Source organism: Hermetia illucens, chromosome 6 (genome assembly GCF_905115235.1).
Source record: "Hermetia illucens chromosome 6, iHerIll2.2.curated.20191125, whole genome shotgun sequence".
In the NCBI taxonomy this organism is placed as follows: domain Eukaryota; kingdom Metazoa; phylum Arthropoda; class Insecta; order Diptera; family Stratiomyidae; genus Hermetia; species Hermetia illucens.
In genome coordinates, this window is record NC_051854.1 from 31,386,639 (window position 1) to 31,408,695 (window position 22,057).

Here is a 22,057-nt window from a genome sequence, read left to right on the forward strand (position 1 = left end):
AACTTTGTGTTCACGTACCCACTGGCTATTAGTGTACTTGATCTATAATACATCCCACAGTTCATCGTATCAACAGTAACTTACTGGCCGGCCGCCCCCATCATTTCTATCAAACAATTCGAGGGTAATGTCAAGTATATGTGCACATATACTGCAACATACATATATGTTGTACGTATGCTTACTGAGTAACAACAATTTGTACATAGAGGGCTTCTCCGTTCACTGACTTTTCTTTTTATTTTTTTCCAATTGATATCTCCAGTAAGTGGAATATATAAAAGCGGCTCCGCTATCAATTCAAACGCATTCAGTTGTGTAGATCCCAATAGTGGACGCTCATTTCTTTCATAACAATCAAAGAAATTACGCTAAGAAGTAGGTTCCAGTTACTTTCTCGATCAGTTCAGTTCATTGCTAACATTTGATACATTCAGCCGAAACATCCCCATGGCTTTCCTTCTCCTAACGTTGTCCTTATTTGGAGCAATTGGAGGGCTCCTTTACCTTTTCTTAGTGTCTAACTTCAACTACTGGAAGAAGCGTGGGGTGTTAGGCCCGAAGCCACGACTTTTGTTTGGCAACATCCCTAATATAGTATTACGGAAGCGAAATTTTCAATATGATATTATCGACATCTACCGGTGAGAATGGTTTGAAGTGTGCATCAGTGATATGGTGAACGCTATTTGTGTGTTTTTTTATAGTGAATATAAAGGAAAAGATAGATTTGTTGGGATTTTCAATGTTCGGAACCCGCAACTCCTCATTATTGACCCTAAATTGGTGCAAGATGTACTTATAACAAACTTCCGGAATTTTAGTGAAAATGAGGTTTCCAAGTGGGTAAGTAAAATAAATTATAGTAAGACGGTCACCCCCCAGGGGCGTATCAGTTATTCTTCTTCTTTAGTCTTAGTTCGCTCTGATACTCGTGGTACGCTGCGTGTATTGTGTCCTTAACTGAATTTAGCCCTTTTTCGACACTCTCGATGGTAAGAAATTGTGTAAGTCAAATAATTTGGCATTTCTTCTCCTTGCCTGTGCCTTGTTTCAACGGTATACTACCATGCAGAACTGCAATCAAAAGTCGACATTGAGTATCGTAGGATATGACTTTGCTCTAAAAAGTAGGAAAATGGAAGAGCTCTTGCAAATTGCCACATTTCATTTCATTTAATTTCAAGGGTACCCATGAAAACATATCAGCCACGTAGTGCAACTATAGGGGATTTTGCTTTGAAAGTCACAATCTAGGACAAAACTCTGATAATAGGTATTAGTTCCTTCGGAACACCTCTTCGCAGAGCGCTCACCGTATACCTCCTTTTGAGTCAATCAAGAGGAGTTGCGCAGTTTTTTTTTTTTTTTGATGGATGAAGGTGGAAATCTTAGAAAGACGCTGCTGCGCCAGGTTGCAGCAGTGTGTGGGATTCGCACCCACTAAAACCACCCCTTCTCTTCCGCCCCTCCCCGCGGGACCACCGTGAAGTATTACTTCGCGGGGGAGGCTCTGGTTCGCTATACCAGCTCGTCCATGTCACGTCTCCGTCGCGCCGCCTTCCGAGCTCGATCCAACCCAGGAGTTTTGTCTGCACCACTGCTACTGCCTCATTTACCGGCATCCATATAACGTGCTCCGGGTCCTCGGGTGTAGCACCGCATTCAGGACAGTTGGGAGTCTCGTCCAACTCGAAGCGATGCAAGTACTTCCTATAGCCACCGTGTCCCGTAAGGAACTGTGTCAGGTGGTGATTCAATTCTCCATGCTTTCGGATGACCCATTTCTCGATACACGGGATCAATGTATGGGTCCACTGGCCCTTGTCGGAGTTATCCCATCGTTGTTGCCACTTGCCACACAACTCTCTCCTGATGGCTTTTCGGAAATCCGCATTCACCACGGCTGGATTCGCCTTCCTTTTTTCGTAGAGCCAGTGTGCCTCGCTCGCTAGAAGATCAATAGGGATCATTCCTGCGATGACACACACTACCTCCGTCGACCCCGTCCTAAATGCACTGCACACCCTTCGCGCAATTGGCCGGTATGCCGAACTTATCTTCCTCCGGTTGACAGCGTGGTTCAACGCTCCCGCCCAGACAGTGGCCGCGTATAGCAGGATAGACCTCACCACTCCCGCGATGAGTAGCCTGCGACTATACTTCGGCCCTCCCATGTTAGGCATCATCCTTGCAAGGGATGAGCTGGCATTTGTTGCCTTCTCTCGCGCATAATCCAAGTGTCCCTTGAAACTCAGCTTGGCATCGATCATCACCCCCAGGTATTTGACAACCGATTTTGAGACGACCTCACTATTACCAACCCGGATGGTAACCGTGTTGTTCTTCCTACGGTTGGTAATGAGGACCGCCTCCGTCTTTTCGTCCGCCAAATCCAACTTGGCCATTCGTAACCATGACTTGATGGTATGAATGCTTCATTTGCATAAACCTCCACGTCCTCGGGATGGTTTGTAATTGCAACTACCGTCAGGTCGTCCGCAAAACCCTGGAGTCGCGTAGTTAACAGAAGGGAAGTTAAGCAGTCATGTATACTATGCATATTGCCCCACAATGATCCGAAGGATATCAACGTGGTCAGTACAGGCTTATTTTGTGCGAAAGCCAACCTTCTTTCTATCTTTCAAATTTCTTAGATATTTCTTGATATATTTCAAGATTAGTTGAACTATTATCTCTTGCGTTGTTGTACTCAAAACAGGTTCCTTTCTTCGGGATTTTAAAGTTCATCCCATTCTCCTTAGGGCAAATCTCACAATCTCCTCCACAACTACCACGCATGGTGAACCGTAACCACTCTATAAACTGTAAGTAAATGCGTTAATGCATAAGCTCCCTATCAGTCACAATTTATTAAAAAACGCATGCAGGTAGCCCTGTGTTTTGGGGGCTTAAAAATACACTCAAAATCTTCCCCGCTTGTTACAATAAGCAACTTAAAAATATATAAATTCGTGCACTAGCAACCTGCAAATTTTCAAATTTTATTGCTACTGAAACGTCAACAATGCCTCGGATAGGCACTGACCTCACGGAAACGACCTTTGACTATAGAAAACGGGCTATAACTGATAGGAAGCTCAACGTAGTGTACGCGGTGACAAGAAACAATTTGTTATTGCGCTGGTCAGGGAACCGAAAAATGCCGCACATAGCAACGATTGCAGGAATGTATACCGCATCATGAAAAAGTTTGTGGCCCTGTGACGGTGGAAAGAATGTGGCGCGGCAGGATCTGCAGCATTCGAAATTTATTTCGAATGTTGCGGATGCGGACGGGTAGATGGCGCGGAACTCTCCACTCACTCATTTTCGGAACGCACCAGGAGAGTGGAGAATTAGCGGTGGAAAAATGCCGTTGGTTGGGACAGTAAGGACCGCATGGAAATAAGCCGGTCTCTTCTGTTCCCAACCGCGGCGGCGAACTGATCTTTGTTTTTTTTCTTCTTCTATTTCGCTATTAAATAAATTTATTTAAATTTGAAAATTATCTTCAGAAGTAAACACCTAGAAATTATAATATCGCTTAGTATAATTCAAGTCAAAGATTGTGATCAAATCAGAATAAGAACATTTCACCATGGTTCTTAACCGTATCACATCCGGTGAATTTCCTCCTCTTCCTCCATCAATGCACTCAAACGGAGTAAAGCTGCTAGGATTGACGTCGACAATTGAATTACGGCCTACGCCACACAGTGGAATCCAATCTCGTCATCCCAAGAGCACTTGGCGCAGAACAGAAGAGGAGGAATGTAAGTTACAATACTTTGCAGCAAGGGTGCATAAAGCCAAATTAATTTTCCAACTTAGCCTTTGGCTTTTTCACGATCAGTGCACCCTCATATCGATTGTGGATATCCTCATTTCGGATGTGATCAAAACGTGTTACGCCACTAGTCCTAAGCAACATCTTAGTCTCCATTACCGCTAGACGCGGTTCATTGTTTTTTATAGTTGGCCAACACTCAAAACCATAGAGGGCGACAGGACGGACGACATTGCGGTAAATTTTAGATTTGAGACGTTCGTCGATAACAAAGAACACCGGTTGTGGAATGCCATTTCATCCAGGTTGCGTTAATCCGTGAAGCAATTTCATAACGCAGTTCTCCGTTGGCTGATAGCGTTGACCCGAGATATTTTAATCGCTCAGTTCTGAGCAGGTCGCTGCTGTGGCGCAGCGGGGTTTAATATTTAAATATAAATTTCGAATGTTGTTAATTTTATTGACAGTGGCCACTATCGGTGTTCTCCATGGCGGTGCAGGCCATGATAAAAATGACAAATTTAGAAAGAAATGAATTGTTTTTCTTTTGGGAGTGTGAGTTTTTAAGAATAGAGTGGAGAAAAGTCTTGTTCATCGAAATGGGTTGTATTTAAATGAAAATAAAATTACATGATGCCCAAGAACCTTCGTAAATCCTTCACGGTTTTCGAACGCGGGAAGCTTGAGATTGCGTGCACCTTGTCTGGGTCAGGCTGTATTCCGTCAGGGGAAATCAAGTAGCCGTGGAATCTTACCTGTCTAAAGGAACTTGAATTTTTCAACGTTTAGGACTAATCCGGCCTCAAGGAGACTCTGTGGAAGAAGTGACCAAAACATCATCCAAATATACGAAACAATAGACCAGGTTTCGTAGGACCGAGTGGATGAACTTTTGAAAGGTTTGCGCCGCATTGCACAACCTGAAAGTCATCCGTGTGAACTGAAAGAGTCCAAAGGGTGTGCATATTGCCGTCTTTGGAATGTCTTCTGGAGCTACAGGGATTTGGTGATATGCCTTGGTTAAATCCAAGGTCGAAAAAATGCGGCAGTTTGCAAGATGATGCGCAAAGTCATGAATGAGAGAAATGGGATATCGGTCTGGAACAGTCTGCGCGTTTAGCTTTCTGTAATCCCCACAGGGGAGCCATTCGCCGTTTGGCTTAGGGACCATATGGAGAGGGGAAAACCAACAGCTGTCCGAAGGTTTGCAGATACCCTGTTGCATAAGTTGTTCAAACTCTTTCCGTGCAATATCCAGCTTCTGGGGTGGTAGGGGACGCACCTTCGAGAAGATAGGGGAACCAGTAGTGTTAATGTGGTGCTGCACATTGTGCTTAACTGGTTTAGAGAGACTACAGTCGGTAGTAATCTGGCTGAATTTTTCGAGGAGTGCCCAAAGACGAGAGTCAGTAATGGTACTTGGGTGAGATGAGATTCGGCCCGACGAATTAAGGTTAGTCGTGAGATCTATAAGAGACTTGTTTTGCAAGTCCACCAGCAACTCATAGTGACACAAGAAGTCTACACCTAATGTGGGGAAGCTGACATCCGCCAGAATGAATCGCCATGAAAACGTCCTACGCAAGCCAAGACTCACATCTACTTGCCTATACCCGTAGGTGTTAATTTGGGAGGAATTTGCTGCCGCCAGTTTCAACGGTTGAGGAAATAGTCGATGGTGCCGGGGTACGGGAAGAACCGAAACCTCCGCACCAGTATCTACGAGATATCTGCGCCCGCTGAGAGGATCATAAATTGTTAAGCGACGTGGCGTTGAGTTCTGGGTGGTCGTCGCCAGAACCTCCGCAGACCTAGTTTTTTGGGCGTAGGCGCGAATTTACACTGGATCGTACATTTGGTGGCTTTCTCATCGAATCTGCGATGGTACCAACAAATACTTCGGTCCGTAGGTTGTCCTGACGACCTGCTACCCGATCGCCTTTGTCGAGCAGCAGACTGCAAGCTATCTCGCGGCCTGGCGCCCGAACGCTAAGCGTCCAGCGTCGCACTCATTTCAGCCACACTGGCCACTAGCGCGGTTATTTCACGCTTCAGCTCGCCAACTTCAGTGTCCGTAACATGAACAAAGAGGAGTGGTAAGAGGGCGCTACATTGATGAATGCCAACAGAGACACGAAGCGGTTTTGATACACCCGCCACACTTCGAACTTTACTTTACGGATCGTGGTAGAGCAATTGAACCCAGTGCATGAATTCTTCTGGCACTAAGTGTTGTCTTAGAGCATATCAGATGAGTTTGTGTGGCACATGGTCAAATGCTTATACAGATCCAGAAATGCAATGTAAAGAGCGCGATACTTCTCACGGTGCTTCTCCATGAGTAACCGCACAAAGTGCGTTTATACATTTCAGACGCGGTGATCAGAAACATCCCCCTTATGTTATGACGGACGATTGTAAATGTTGAATCATTGGTAAAAATTGTTAATGCTGATAGACTAACTCGTAGAATTCGTGAGCCGGGTGTTGATAGAGTGCTTTCTACCACTGTGAGGGTAACCTACTTGGTGAACGATTTATCTGATCTTGTCTTTATCGCCTACACGAGAGTCGAAGTCTTCCACATAAAACTAAGGGCGTCGCAATGTGTTAAGTGTGGTAGAGCTAGCCACGTCAACAAGTTTTGTAAGGCCCGAACCTTCTGATGTCTTAATTGTGCTGCAGAAAATTTCTCTTCTGAGGTCAAAAAAGTCCTATTGTGAGGTCTCTCACAACGCTATGGATAAGAGATGCCCTAAATGAGTAGATTATATCAAAAATGTAGAAATTGCTTCGATTCGAAACATAACTACTCGGGTGTCAAACAATTATCATAACGCACTGCAAGGTTTGGATAGCTACGATAGGTTTTTCCCCTCTCCTCCCAGTAAAGGGAGCTCCAGTACAACAACACCACTCTGAACTCTAATAGGGTTGCCAGAGGTCTAGCCAAGTATAGTAATGTTGTAAAGAAGAGAAGTCCGGGCTTGATTAATTCTCAATGAACCTGTTATAAGAGCAGATGATCAGGAACTCAAGAGTAAGGCCTCTGACATTGTATAGACACTTAATCAAACCGATTTGAAATATGATCACCTAATTTCCCTGGTAGAAATAGTGAAAATACTTCAGCATAATATTCAAAGCCTAAGGGCAAATAAATCAAACATAGAATATTATGCTAATAGCAATAACTTCGATATTCTTGCCCTGCAAAAAACTTATACTATTCACCATTCCCTGCTCTCAAATTTTTTTTTCTTTTTTTGGTTTTAATCTAGTAGCAAAGTTTAGGGAAGACAGGTATGGCGGCGTTATTTCGGCGTTCCGCAAATCCATTCGTTTCCGCCAAGTCAACTATGTTTCAGATTACTTCTAATTTCGTGGTCGTGTCAGTACCTCTAACTGGCAGTTCAACACAGCCTTTGGCGGGCTCCTCATTTTTGCGAGAAGTATAACAATGTACTCATCACTGGGGATTTTAATGCTGGATCCAAAAATCTGAGTGACTAACTCAGCAAGAAAGGCATGAGATTGGAGGCCATACACCACACTCCCATTTGCTTTTCTATGCAGGTGCTAAATGTGTCTCCTAAATCTAAGACTGATTTAAATAAGTCAAAGGCGCAGATCAACAACTTAGAGCCTCTAGCAGATATCACTCCTCTTACTAACACTTTGAAAAGGGAAACTACTGATGCAACTAGACTTTGCACTAATCACATGGGGCAGCCGGAGGCGTGGTGGACCCCGGAGCCTAAATTGTACTTTAAAAGGAAACAAATCACATATAGGTGATTCATGGCTAGATCCAGCACTGATAGTTTTCTCCTATTTGAGGATTGTGAAAAATGGTTGTGGCTGACGCGAAGCGGAAGAGTTGGCGTGAAATTTGGTCTGACTTATCTGTGACGAAAGATGTCAAATCCTTCTGAAAATTCATGATGGGCTTTCGTGGTTACCTCAGCGACAAATCCCCATGTTGGAATCTTAAGAAAAACCTTGAATATCTTGATTTTCTTGTTGGGCAGTAGAGCCTCCCTTCACCCTCCCTCCCGGATATCGTTAGATATCCCATTGTCTGTCAGCCCTTTTCCCTAGAAGAGCTCAAGGCTGCATTGCTAAGGCGCAAGCGTACGAATAATATCACTTATCAACATGTACGCTGGTTGGCGCCAAAAAAATTCTCTGCACTGGTACAAGGGATTAACCTCATCTGGTGCAGGTTGAGGAGGACTGACTGAGAATTATTATATTACTCGCGTGGTACCTATCCCAATAACACTTAAAGACCCAGAACTTTTGACCATTTACCGCCCTATTGCTCTCATTAATGTGTTTGTCAAACTACTTATCTCCATGGTCAAGGTTCGTATCAATAATTTCATTGATGAAAGTCCTGCCTGCTAACTATGCCTGTTCGACAGGCAAATCTACGTCTGCTTGAATCAATTATATCCTTTTGACACATTTCAATATAAAAAAGTAAAGGTCTGCAGGTATTGGCTGCGGTGCTGGATGTGAAGAATGCCTATGAGAGCCACATTTCCGCTTTCCTGTGAAGATTGTTTTATGGGTGTCAACGATAATGTTCAATCGACGCCTACAACTAGGGCTGGACAGCGTTCAAGTTGAAAATTATATTCCTTAAGGATGCGTTTTAAGTCCAAAGCTGTTTAATATAATATTTATGCAATGCTCCTGCATAATAAATGCTCTGATAACATTGAAAACTTCCAATATCCGGACGATTTCCTCATTTTGGCCACTGGAGACGATTAGTTGTCGACTTCCAAATGTCAACAAACACAGGCACATGCGTTTGTTGATTAATCCTGAAGATCGGGGCTACCAATTAACATAACCAAATTCCAACTATATCCTTCAAAAGAAGTAGGGTAACACCCCTGCTCATTAAAATTAATAATCTTACCCTTGCTCATGTCAAATCCATCACCTTTTTAGACGAGTTCCGTCTAAGACCATTTGAACTCCATTGTTCCGTAACCGGGGGAAACCGTAAAGGCAGGCAGGTTGATTAATTTTTCAACTGGTTTTTCTGGGGTCTCACACCCCGTAACGCCATCAATCTCTATAGAAAAATGGTACGGCCAACGAGCCGCCTCTCCGTTTCAGAAGGCTCCTCCTGGCAGCCAGAGAACTTCTTAAATTAATGCAAAGAAATCCCAAAATCTATCGCGGGTGCTGAAAATGGCCTCTCCTCGATCTATAAGTCGTTTTGCACCTTTTTTGACACCGTAATTCCCAATGGTTCAGAACCCGGATACTGAAAATGGTGTCTCTTCGATCTGTAAGTCGTTCTGCACCTTATTTAACATTGTAATTCCCAATGTTATTTCCGCAACCTCTAATAAGATTCAGATTGTCCTGTCGTATGTTTTGGGGGCCATCTGTGGCAGAGCCCAAGTGGCGGCTGCATGTGGCCTCAAATCAAGGAATTTTCTGGTCCTGGTGTCTGATGTTGCGTTCATGCATGGTGAATGTGCCTCGGCAGTTGTTGGTCCGGATGGGACGCAAGTCTCACTTTTTTCCATGGATGTCAGTTCATGCATTGATCTATCAGTACCCCTTAGCGCTCCAGTGGTTCGCAATGGTTAGTAAAGTTCTGAAGAAGTACCTAATTCACACGGTGTCAGATACATTTAAATTACCGAGAAACTTCTATATGATCAAATTGCTACCGGATTTCTGGTCTGCGCTGGGGGCCTTTGGGATGGATGATGTGAACAATCTTTTATTTCACACGAAGGAATGTTGAATCTTGGCTTTGCGGACTTTAACCACCTTCGATTCTACAATACATCCTATTTTTCACCTGCAATAACGACTAGAAAACATGCAGCATCGCGTGAATTAATTTTTTCAACTTAAAAATTATCAACTCAATAACGACTAAACATTTATCACCCTAAAACATTAATAACTAATACCTGTTCGACCAGGCTTTGACACTGATGTGTTTGTAATTAAAGAAAGAATCAAATTTATTAAATTTGTGTTTGACTGTTTTTGGCTATAAACGATAGTGTGTTTCAGACCACCTAGGCTAAGTGCCTATTTAGTATTCTGGGGTGCAGTAGTTTACACGGAAAAGGCACTTTTGAACTACTATAACTTAGCAGTAAATAACAGTAAAATTCAGATCAAACTTGCTTCATACTTTAGTCTATATTACTATATTATTTTTATGATGCTACGATAAACTTTAGGGGGTTCCTACACAATTCCCGAAAACATAGTAATATATTATTATTAACTTCAAAAAAATATACACCCCCATTTTTCATGTATGGACAACTTAACGAATGATATAGCCTACTACATGTATGGGCGCTAACGTTAATTCTCATCGAATTTCGCCGCTCCTAAGGAAAGTGCGTGTGACAAACAGACAGACAAATTTTGGACCGATTTTAATAAGGTTTTCTTTTACAAACAAAAAATCTTGCTGACTTCTCGACAGAACGTGGGCCCGTCCAACCATGCTGACAGAAGTGGACGCCCTAGTATTTTTCGGATGATTGTGGCATAATCATTTTTGTAAGGACATTCAATGCGTGTTAACGGTTGGTCTCCGGCAGGACCTGTCACCAAGAGAGATCAGTCAAGATATAAGATATTTTATCACTTTCTCTACCCACAAGATTTTATTATGCTGTGGAAACCCTCTTAGCGTCCCCTCTTGGGCGGACCATTTTTCACTGATTATGATTTGCCTCTTTTAGGCGGACACCCCTTTTGACCAGGCGAGTAGATTTTATAACTAAAAAAACCCTCATAGCCAGACACGAACCTTCTCAAACACATACATGACGCACAAAATTGCGCGTAGGAATTCAAACGTAGAAGTCCACAAACTAATTTGGGGATTCCCCTGATAAGAAATGTTTGTGCTAATTTCGCAACATCATCTCATTCAATCGCAACAAGTTGTAGCGAAAAGTTTAAAAGGTAAAATAATTAATAATGTCAGAGAGGATAGTGTTTTCTTTAAAAGAGAAAATAGGTACTCTCAATGCGTATGATGAAAATATATCAGTGGGTGCGCTAGCCAAAAGGTAAAACGATAGGCAAATAATCTAAAACAGTTTCAATATCAATAAATTAATTTGACTTGTCTCAACCAGATTTGATACAGGAAAGACCAGGCTTCCCTTATTGGGCGTGACAAAGAGGCATCAAGGGTCAGATGGTTTCCTAGAGAAAATATCGACAGTAAAAAACACTTCATTAATTCAAAAGGGACAAATATTGATAGCATGCTTTATGACTGGTTTTGCAAGGGCCGAAGTCAAAGCAGTCCATTATCAGGATCAAAGCCAAGGAAACAGCTTTAAGCCTTGGAATTAAAGATTTCGCTGCATTTAATTGTTGGCTGCAAAGATTTCGTAGTAGACACAATATAGTATTTCGATGTGTGTCTGGTGAAGCCTCTGCTGTTAATCCAGAAGACGTTGAACAATTAAAGAACTAAAAGAACTTCCATCACTTCTAATTTTTTATAGATCGTAAAACATTTATAATGCCGACGAAACAGGCTCTTCCTTAGAGCATTACCCAACAAAACGCTTGGGATAAGTGTCAAGGTGGAAAATTGTCCAAAGAAAGGTTAACAATTTTACTGTGCGGTAATTTAGCAGGAGAAAAATAAAAACCACTCGTGATTGGGCAAGCTGCACGTCTCAGAGTATTTGCCTTCATGGACATCAAGCGGTTGCAAATAATTTCGCATGACATGCGAGTTAATGATTCAGTGGTTAATGGAATTTGACCGAAAAATTCATCATCATCAACGGCGCAACAACCGGTATCCGGTCTAGGCCTGCCTTAATAAGGAACTCCAGCCATCCCAGTTTTGTGCCGAGGTCCACCAATTCGATATCTCTGACAGCTGCCTCACGTCCTGACCTACACGATTTTTCCATCTCAGGCAGGGTCTGCTCCGTCTTCTTTTTCTACAATAGATACTGCCCTTATAGACTTTCCGGGTTGGATCATCCTCACCCATACGGATTAGGTGACCCGCCCGTCGCAACCTATTGAGCCGGATTTTATCCACAACCAGAAGGTCGTGATATCGCTCATAGATTTCGTCGTTATGTAGACTACGGAATCGTCCATCCTCATGAAGGGGCCAACAATTCTTCGGAGGATTCTTCTCTCGAACGCGGCCGTAAGTTCGCAATTTTTCTTGATGAACCAAAGTTTGCGGGGAATATATGAGGACTGGTAAGATCATAGTCTTGTACAGTAAGAGCTTTGACGTTTCGAGCGGAACAGTTTTCGTAAGCTAAAATGGGCTCTGTTGGCTGACAACAACCGTGCGCGGATTTCCTCATCGTAACTGTTGTCGGTTGTGATTTTCGATAGGAGAAATTATCAAAGGTCTCCTTGTTCTTCCCGTTTGACCAGTACGGTTTGATGTTTTTGGTTGGTTGGTTTTCGGTGCTGACGTTGCCACCATATACTTTGTCTTGCCTTCATTGATGTGCAGCCCAAGATCTCGCGCCGCCTGCTCGATCTGGATGAAGGCAGTTTGTACGTCTCGGGTCGTTCTTCCCATTATGTCGATATCGTCAACATAGGTCAGTAGTTGGGTGAACTTAAAGAGGACGTACCTCTTGCATTTAAATCAGCATCACGGATCACTTTCTCGAGGGCCAGGTTAATGAGGACACATGATAGGGCATCCTCCTGTCGTAGATCGTTGTTGATGTCGAATGGTCTTGGGAGTGATCCTGCTGCTTTTAGCTGGCCTCGCACATTGGTCAGGGTCAGCCTAGTCAGTCTTATCAATTTCGTCGTAATACCGAATTCTCTCATGGCCGTGTACAGTTTTATCCTGGCTATTCTATCATAGGCGGCTTTAAGGTCGATGAATAGATGGTGCAACTGTTGTCCATATTCCAACAGTTTTTCCATCGCTTGCCGCAGATTCTGATCTTTTGCTGATTTTCCTGGAGTGAAGTGTCTTTGGTATGGGCCAATGATATTCTGAGCGTATGGGGCTATCTGGCCTAGCAAGATAGCTGACAATGTCTTATAGATGGTACTTACTCAGCAACGTGATACCGCTATAACCGCTGCACTATGTGATATCTCCTTTTTTATGTATGAGACAGATAATGTCTCGCTGCCAGTCGTCTGGCATTAATTCGCTGTCAGGATCAGTTGATGAACCCCTTGGTGTGGTTGGTAATTTTCCCAGCCTTTTTTTGTATTTGACGTAGGTTACATTCGTGGCATTTGCTTATAATATTAATTTGAGAGTGTTAAGCGTATGAGGTTGACTATTACCAATACAGGGGTTTCCATCAAATGATTTATTTAAATCGTTTTCTAAAAAATAGAAGGCAATGGAATTTTTAGCTATGTGACACGGAGTTATCGTGCACTCGTCGCTCCTCACATCTTTTTCTTTTGCTTCAGCCTTCGCCCCGTTAACGATAATAAGTAATATCGAGGTCTTTAAATCCCCAGCCAGCGTATCAAGCCACCGTTGTTCCGGCCGGCCTTTTAGTCGCTTACCATTGACTTCGATGTTCAGACCAATATTAGTAAGTGAATTCACGTTAGCGTGAATTACGTGACCACACCATCGGAAACGCCCCTCTCGCCTTTCTCGCGGATATTCTCCTTTCATACGTGATCAAAATGTCTCACGCCACCAGTGCAATGCAACATCTTCGTTCCCATTATCGTTAGACGCCTTTCTTTGTCTTTTGTAGTCGGCCAACACTCAAAACAATAGAGAGCGGCAGACGGACGACATTGCAGTAAATTTTTGATTTGAGACATGCGTTGATACGTCGATCACAAAGAAGACCAGTTGTAGAATGTCACTTCAACAAGGTTGCATTAATGCGTGAAGCAATTTCACTACACAATTCGCCATTGGCTGATAGCATCGATCCGAGATATTTAAATCGGTCAGTTTTGGGCAGGTGACTTCTACTGGTAGAACTGAGAGATTTAAATATCTCGAGTCAATGCTATCAGCCAATGAAAAACTGCGTTATGCTCCTCACATAGGGAAACACAAAACCTTTTATACTTGAAGCGTCAAGCATTACAATGAAAACCTCAGGGAAGATTAACCAGACGAAAGAAGATTTAGTTTCTTTTTCACGGAGAAATAACATATCTTTCTAACATTGCTTCAGTTCTTCAGCAATCAATTTCACTTTTAATCCATAACTAGAACCTATGAAATTTTTGTGCAGGTAGATAAAGAAGTGGATCCTTTATTAGGACGAAATCCCTTTATTTTATCAGGAAATGAATGGAAGGGAAACAGAGGCGAAGTGACGCCTGCACTGACGACTAATAGGGTAAAAAATGTATCTAGATATAAAAATATGAATATTACTTATCTTGATAAATAAATATAGATAAAAGCTAGCTATCCGATAATGTTATCTGTTTGTGGAAAAATGACCAAATATCTCGAAAAAGAAACCAAGAAACATATTGCAGATGGAATCGAAGCCAGAGAGGTAAATGCTTTATCCTTTCTATGTTAGATTATTTTTGAACCACTCCAAATTATTTATGTGAATTTTCATAGTTGGCAGCTAGATATACGACCGAAGTCGTTAGTAATTGCATCTATGGAATTGAAGCTGGGGCATTCGAGGAGGGGCCTTGTGAAATTCGCGAAAAGGGAGCCGCTGTTTTGGACCAATCCTCTGCGTCGATAGCATATTTCATGTTGATGTCTACACTACCGGATTGTTTTAGAGGAGTCTTCAAGCGGCCATTTATGAAGAAAGATATGCAAACATATTTCATACAACTCATGAAGGAAGCCATCAGAATTAGACAGAACACAATAAGTGATCGGGTTGACTTCTTGAATTATTTACTGCAGCTAAGGGAGAAGAAGAATTTGTCTGAAATAGAGGTGGCTGCGCACACAATAACATTTTTCGCCGACGGTTTCGAAACATCGAGTGTACTGATTTCGAACTGTATAAGATGCGTAAGTTAAATATACTTTTTGGGAATAAAAGACAATTTCATGTTTAAACGACGCATACGTATCCACCATAAAATGTACTCAATAGTTCAATTCCAAATTATTATCTAATGTTTTTCGGCATATATGTATGTACATAGTCAGTTATAATTTACCAATATGTACAATATAACTAAATAAATACTGCATGCTTTCTTCAGCTTGCTCAACATGAAAGTGTCCAACAGAAACTCCGTGACGAGATAAATAAAACAATGAAAGAAAATGGGGAAGTGTCATTTGAAAACCTGCAGGAGCTGTCCTACCTAGACCAATGCATTAATGGTAAGCAAACATATCATTATTAGTATTCATATTGTACCTAACAGTCAACTTCTTTCAGAATGCTTACGATTATATCCACCGGCGATTGCTTCCAATAAAATGTGCTCAAATACATGTGAATTAATGTCTAGTAAAGAAAAACCCATTAAAATTGAAAAAGGAACTCCAATTCTGCTACCCTTTTACGCACTGCATCATGACCCGGAGTATTACCCAAACCCGGAAGCATTTATACCAGAACGCTTCAGCCCTGAAAATGGTGGGGCCAAAAAATACAAAGAAATGGGCGTATTTCTTCCATTTGGTGATGGACCACGAATTTGCTTAGGTATTTTCTTTCAGCTTTCTGTAGAAGCATTCTCACTGCTTTCGTGTTAATTTTCAAATTCTGTTTCAGGTATGAAATTCGCGTTATACCAATCCAAGGCAGCTATTGTGGAAGTAATACGAAATTGGAAAGTTAAGTTGAACCCAAAGACAAACCCAAATTTCATCATCGATACTCAACATTTTCTGTGCGTTCCTGAAGGGGGAACTTGGGTGGACTTTGAACGAATTAATAACTGATATAATTAGAGGATTTAATGTAGCCACAATTTAAAACAAAGCATCGAATGGTTAAAGTAAATGTTAGTAGACACGAAGGAAATACATAAAAAATACAAACAGTATTTGGAGTCTCACTTATAAATAAATAAATAATAAATTACTACTTCGTCAGACTTGCTGACTGGGTCGGGCTCCCGTAATGGACAGCACGGCTTCGAAACCACTAGTCGTGGTGCGGTTCGACGTCTAGGCGCCACGACGACCAGGAGCATAGCTCCGCCTGCTGCAACTGTTTCGCTACAATCTTTGGCGACCACTTCAGCAGGTTTGCGTAAGCAGCGGATGAAGTGCCCTGAAGAAATGAACCTCTTCATCATCTGCTCCTACTACGAAATAACGGCGGGAACGGGTACAACATCTTACCGCCCCTTGTTGCACCAGAGATTCGACGAGCGTTTCCCGCAATTCACGCACCTGACTGTGCAGCGAGTCGCAGACCAGTACCGCTTTATAACTCGCAGCGACACAATCCCGACCATCATCAGGGAGCGTGTTCGACTTGAGGTCATCGGGGAAACTGCCGACCGAGAGTCGATGGGTGCAGAGGTGGCGGCATCAACAACACTACGCCGCATTGCAGGCAACAGTTTCAGTACTCGCCGAAGCACTCTTCCAGCTGAGGTTTCCGCTGAGGTTTGGGACGAGTTTCAAAGAGCGTGTATAGAATTCTCGGATATGGATCTTTTGCATGGACCAGGTATTCCCAGGCTCTATGCATCTCCAGCAACTCCGGGAATTCTATCTCAAATCAATGATCTCGACTGTGTGCTGATATGTCGGTGCTGCAACTACAATCACTTGTGTATTGTGGTGCAGTTACGGCTGTCAGATTGCACGGTCAGAAGATTCGCTTTCTTGTTATTGGTTTGAGTGACCAAAGGGATCCACCATGGAAAATTCGTCTGAATCGTCGGCGGGACTCACTAAGGCAGCACATTGCTAGGCTGATTCAGATCAGCACTGGCAATGCCAGCAGACGGTTGAGAAATAAAGTGCAGAGGGTTTACAGAAACTAAGCCATCCCCAGTGAAACACCCGTAGTTGAAATTCTGGGCACATTAAAGCAGAAACTTTCTGTCATATGCAATCGGTTACGACGGTGTGGCGAAAATCATTCCTCTACAAATTCATTACGTCCATTATTAGTGGAAGGGACAACGCGCACTTCGAGACCAACAACATTCTGTCCGAGGAGCAAGTTGGTTCAAGGGGTTGCAAAGAGCAACTCATTATCGACTCGATAGTTGTAGGAGAAACAACTAACGGCCAAAGAAACCTCTTTAGTTGCTATATGGATTATGCCAAGGCTTCCCGCATATCTGGCTAATTGATGTCCTACATCTGTATCGCATTGATCCGAAACTAATGAAGTTTTTGGCGGCAGTCATGGAAGGGTGGTATACCACCTTATCAGTGCGTACACCTTAGGGTGCTAATACCTCAGAACCCATCCGTATACAGAGGGGCATCTTCCAGGGAGATTCGTTGAGTCCCCTTTGGTTTTGTATGGCACTGAACCTCCTTTCATGGAGACTGAATGATGCTAGAAGGCAAGGTTTTGCAATTAAATACGGCCTACGTGCTAAGTGCAAACTGACACACTTGATGTACTTAGATAACTTCAAGCTGTATGCTGGTACTGACGACCATCTTAGAACTCGGTTGCGATCAATAGACATGTTCAGCTGTGATATTCGGATGGAGTTTAAATTAGACAAATGTCGACATTTCATTCATACATTTGGCTTATCCGTTTGTGGACCAGTCAAATCTGAAAGCCTAACAACACCTTCATCTTCAATTGCTTTTTTCTGAACTAACGTTTTGGCATTCTTCATGGGCTGCCCAAGGAAACTGGGTGATCCTGGAGCTACAATATCCCCTATGGGGCTATCTGGCCTAGCAAGATAGCTGACAATGTCTTATAGATGGTACTTACTCAGCAACGTGATACCGCTATAACCGCTGCACTATGTGATATCTCCTTTTTTATGTATGAGACAGATAATGTCTCGCTGCCAGTCGTCTGGCATTAATTCGCTGTCAGGATCAGTTGATGAACCCCTTGGTGTGGTTGGTAATTTTCCCAGCCTTTTTTTGTATTTGACGTAGGTTACATTCGTGGCATTTGCTTATAATATTAATTTGAGAGTGTTAAGCGTATGAGGTTGACTATTACCAATACAGGGGTTTCCATCAAATGATTTATTTAAATCGTTTTCTAAAAAATAGAAGGCAATGGAATTTTTAGCTATGTGACACGGAGTTATCGTGCACTCGTCGCTCCTCACATCTTTTTCTTTTGCTTCAGCCTTCGCCCCGTTAACGATAATAAGTAATATCGAGGTCTTTAAATCCCCAGCCAGCGTATCAAGCCACCGTTGTTCCGGCCGGCCTTTTAGTCGCTTACCATTGACTTCGATGTTCAGACCAATATTAGTAAGTGAATTCACGTTAGCGTGAATTACGTGACCACACCATCGGAAACGCCCCTCTCGCCTTTCTCGCGGATATTCTCCTTTCATACGTGATCAAAATGTCTCACGCCACCAGTGCAATGCAACATCTTCGTTCCCATTATCGTTAGACGCCTTTCTTTGTCTTTTGTAGTCGGCCAACACTCAAAACAATAGAGAGCGGCAGACGGACGACATTGCAGTAAATTTTTGATTTGAGACATGCGTTGATACGTCGATCACAAAGAAGACCAGTTGTAGAATGTCACTTCAACAAGGTTGCATTAATGCGTGAAGCAATTTCACTACACAATTCGCCATTGGCTGATAGCATCGATCCGAGATATTTAAATCGGTCAGTTTTGGGCAGGTGACTTCTACTGGTAGAACTGAGAGATTTAAATATCTCGAGTCAATGCTATCAGCCAATGAAAAACTGCGTTATGCTCCTCACATAGGGAAACACAAAACCTTTTATACTTGAAGCGTCAAGCATTACAATGAAAACCTCAGGGAAGATTAACCAGACGAAAGAAGATTTAGTTTCTTTTTCACGGAGAAATAACATATCTTTCTAACATTGCTTCAGTTCTTCAGCAATCAATTTCACTTTTAATCCATAACTAGAACCTATGAAATTTTTGTGCAGGTAGATAAAGAAGTGGATCCTTTATTAGGACGAAATCCCTTTATTTTATCAGGAAATGAATGGAAGGGAAACAGAGGCGAAGTGACGCCTGCACTGACGACTAATAGGGTAAAAAATGTATCTAGATATAAAAATATGAATATTACTTATCTTGATAAATAAATATAGATAAAAGCTAGCTATCCGATAATGTTATCTGTTTGTGGAAAAATGACCAAATATCTCGAAAAAGAAACCAAGAAACATATTGCAGATGGAATCGAAGCCAGAGAGGTAAATGCTTTATCCTTTCTATGTTAGATTATTTTTGAACCACTCCAAATTATTTATGTGAATTTTCATAGTTGGCAGCTAGATATACGACCGAAGTCGTTAGTAATTGCATCTATGGAATTGAAGCTGGGGCATTCGAGGAGGGGCCTTGTGAAATTCGCGAAAAGGGAGCCGCTGTTTTGGACCAATCCTCTGCGTCGATAGCATATTTCATGTTGATGTCTACACTACCGGATTGTTTTAGAGGAGTCTTCAAGCGGCCATTTATGAAGAAAGATATGCAAACATATTTCATACAACTCATGAAGGAAGCCATCAGAATTAGACAGAACACAATAAGTGATCGGGTTGACTTCTTGAATTATTTACTGCAGCTAAGGGAGAAGAAGAATTTGTCTGAAATAGAGGTGGCTGCGCACACAATAACATTTTTCGCCGACGGTTTCGAAACATCGAGTGTACTGATTTCGAACTGTATAAGATGCGTAAGTTAAATATACTTTTTGGGAATAAAAGACAATTTCATGTTTAAACGACGCATACGTATCCACCATAAAATGTACTCAATAGTTCAATTCCAAATTATTATCTAATGTTTTTCGGCATATATGTATGTACATAGTCAGTTATAATTTACCAATATGTACAATATAACTAAATAAATACTGCATGCTTTCTTCAGCTTGCTCAACATGAAAGTGTCCAACAGAAACTCCGTGACGAGATAAATAAAACAATGAAAGAAAATGGGGAAGTGTCATTTGAAAACCTGCAGGAGCTGTCCTACCTAGACCAATGCATTAATGGTAAGCAAACATATCATTATTAGTATTCATATTGTACCTAACAGTCAACTTCTTTCAGAATGCTTACGATTATATCCACCGGCGATTGCTTCCAATAAAATGTGCTCAAATACATGTGAATTAATGTCTAGTAAAGAAAAACCCATTAAAATTGAAAAAGGAACTCCAATTCTGCTACCCTTTTACGCACTGCATCATGACCCGGAGTATTACCCAAACCCGGAAGCATTTATACCAGAACGCTTCAGCCCTGAAAATGGTGGGGCCAAAAAATACAAAGAAATGGGCGTATTTCTTCCATTTGGTGATGGACCACGAATTTGCTTAGGTATTTTCTTTCAGCTTTCTGTAGAAGCATTCTCACTGCTTTCGTGTTAATTTTCAAATTCTGTTTCAGGTATGAAATTCGCGTTATACCAATCCAAGGCAGCTATTGTGGAAGTAATACGAAATTGGAAAGTTAAGTTGAACCCAAAGACAAACCCAAATTTCATCATCGATACTCAACATTTTCTGTGCGTTCCTGAAGGGGGAACTTGGGTGGACTTTGAACGAATTAATAACTGATATAATTAGAGGATTTAATGTAGCCACAATTTAAAACAAAGCATCGAATGGTTAAAGTAAATGTTAGTAGACACGAAGGAAATACATAAAAAATACAAACAGTATTTGGAGTCTCACTTATAAATAAATAAATAATAAATTACTACTTCGTCAGACTTGCTGACTGGGTCGGGCTCCCGTAATGGACAGCACGGCTTCGAAACCACTAGTCGTGGTGCGGTTCGACGTCTAGGCGCCACGACGACCAGGAGCATAGCTCCGCCTGCTGCAACTGTTTCGCTACAATCTTTGGCGACCACTTCAGCAGGTTTGCGTAAGCAGCGGATGAAGTGCCCTGAAGAAATGAACCTCTTCATCATCTGCTCCTACTACGAAATAACGGCGGGAACGGGTACAACATCTTACCGCCCCTTGTTGCACCAGAGATTCGACGAGCGTTTCCCGCAATTCACGCACCTGACTGTGCAGCGAGTCGCAGACCAGTACCGCTTTATAACTCGCAGCGACACAATCCCGACCATCATCAGGGAGCGTGTTCGACTTGAGGTCATCGGGGAAACTGCCGACCGAGAGTCGATGGGTGCAGAGGTGGCGGCATCAACAACACTACGCCGCATTGCAGGCAACAGTTTCAGTACTCGCCGAAGCACTCTTCCAGCTGAGGTTTCCGCTGAGGTTTGGGACGAGTTTCAAAGAGCGTGTATAGAATTCTCGGATATGGATCTTTTGCATGGACCAGGTATTCCCAGGCTCTATGCATCTCCAGCAACTCCGGGAATTCTATCTCAAATCAATGATCTCGACTGTGTGCTGATATGTCGGTGCTGCAACTACAATCACTTGTGTATTGTGGTGCAGTTACGGCTGTCAGATTGCACGGTCAGAAGATTCGCTTTCTTGTTATTGGTTTGAGTGACCAAAGGGATCCACCATGGAAAATTCGTCTGAATCGTCGGCGGGACTCACTAAGGCAGCACATTGCTAGGCTGATTCAGATCAGCACTGGCAATGCCAGCAGACGGTTGAGAAATAAAGTGCAGAGGGTTTACAGAAACTAAGCCATCCCCAGTGAAACACCCGTAGTTGAAATTCTGGGCACATTAAAGCAGAAACTTTCTGTCATATGCAATCGGTTACGACGGTGTGGCGAAAATCATTCCTCTACAAATTCATTACGTCCATTATTAGTGGAAGGGACAACGCGCACTTCGAGACCAACAACATTCTGTCCGAGGAGCAAGTTGGTTCAAGGGGTTGCAAAGAGCAACTCATTATCGACTCGATAGTTGTAGGAGAAACAACTAACGGCCAAAGAAACCTCTTTAGTTGCTATATGGATTATGCCAAGGCTTCCCGCATATCTGGCTAATTGATGTCCTACATCTGTATCGCATTGATCCGAAACTAATGAAGTTTTTGGCGGCAGTCATGGAAGGGTGGTATACCACCTTATCAGTGCGTACACCTTAGGGTGCTAATACCTCAGAACCCATCCGTATACAGAGGGGCATCTTCCAGGGAGATTCGTTGAGTCCCCTTTGGTTTTGTATGGCACTGAACCTCCTTTCATGGAGACTGAATGAT

General features: G+C 42.4%; 2 protein-coding genes across 3 annotated transcripts; both read left to right on the forward strand.

Moving 5' to 3' along the window:
* Positions 1-298: 298 nt before the first annotated feature.
* On the forward strand, positions 299-15,782 carry LOC119660536 (probable cytochrome P450 28d1). 2 transcript variants are annotated; one of them, XM_038069165.1, is made up of 9 exons: positions 299-378; positions 438-644; positions 708-846; positions 14,035-14,142; positions 14,203-14,307; positions 14,379-14,792; positions 14,990-15,113; positions 15,172-15,441; positions 15,511-15,782. In XM_038069165.1, the coding sequence occupies exons 2-9, from the start codon at positions 451-453 to the stop codon at positions 15,678-15,680; spliced, it is 1,524 nt and encodes a 507-aa protein (XP_037925093.1). In that variant the 5' UTR covers positions 299-378; positions 438-450; the 3' UTR covers positions 15,681-15,782. The 2 variants fall into 2 exon arrangements, with proteins under 2 accessions (XP_037925093.1, XP_037925092.1); XM_038069164.1 differs by having other exon boundaries at positions 301-644.
* A 3,012-nt stretch (positions 15,783-18,794) lies between these two features.
* Positions 18,795-20,575, forward strand: LOC119659068 (probable cytochrome P450 28d1; the record flags this gene model as incomplete). The annotated part of the gene is made up of 6 exons (XM_038066977.1): positions 18,795-18,935; positions 18,996-19,100; positions 19,172-19,585; positions 19,783-19,906; positions 19,965-20,234; positions 20,304-20,575. Coding segments are annotated over 6 exons (1,224 nt in total), but the record flags the coding sequence as incomplete, so codon positions are not given.
* Positions 20,576-22,057: the final 1,482 nt, after the last annotated feature.

Excerpts from the sequence above, each read along its gene's own strand:
- LOC119660536 (XM_038069165.1), top strand. The coding sequence starts at position 451 with ATGGCTTTCCTTCTCCTAACGTTGTCCTTATTTGGAGCAATTGGAGGG. Across the intron at positions 847-14,034 it reads AAAATGAGGTTTCCAAGTGG|GTAGATAAAGAAGTGGATCC; the intron begins GTAAGTAAAATA and ends ATTTTTGTGCAG. Across the intron at positions 15,114-15,171 it reads CCTAGACCAATGCATTAATG|AATGCTTACGATTATATCCA; the intron begins GTAAGCAAACAT and ends AACTTCTTTCAG.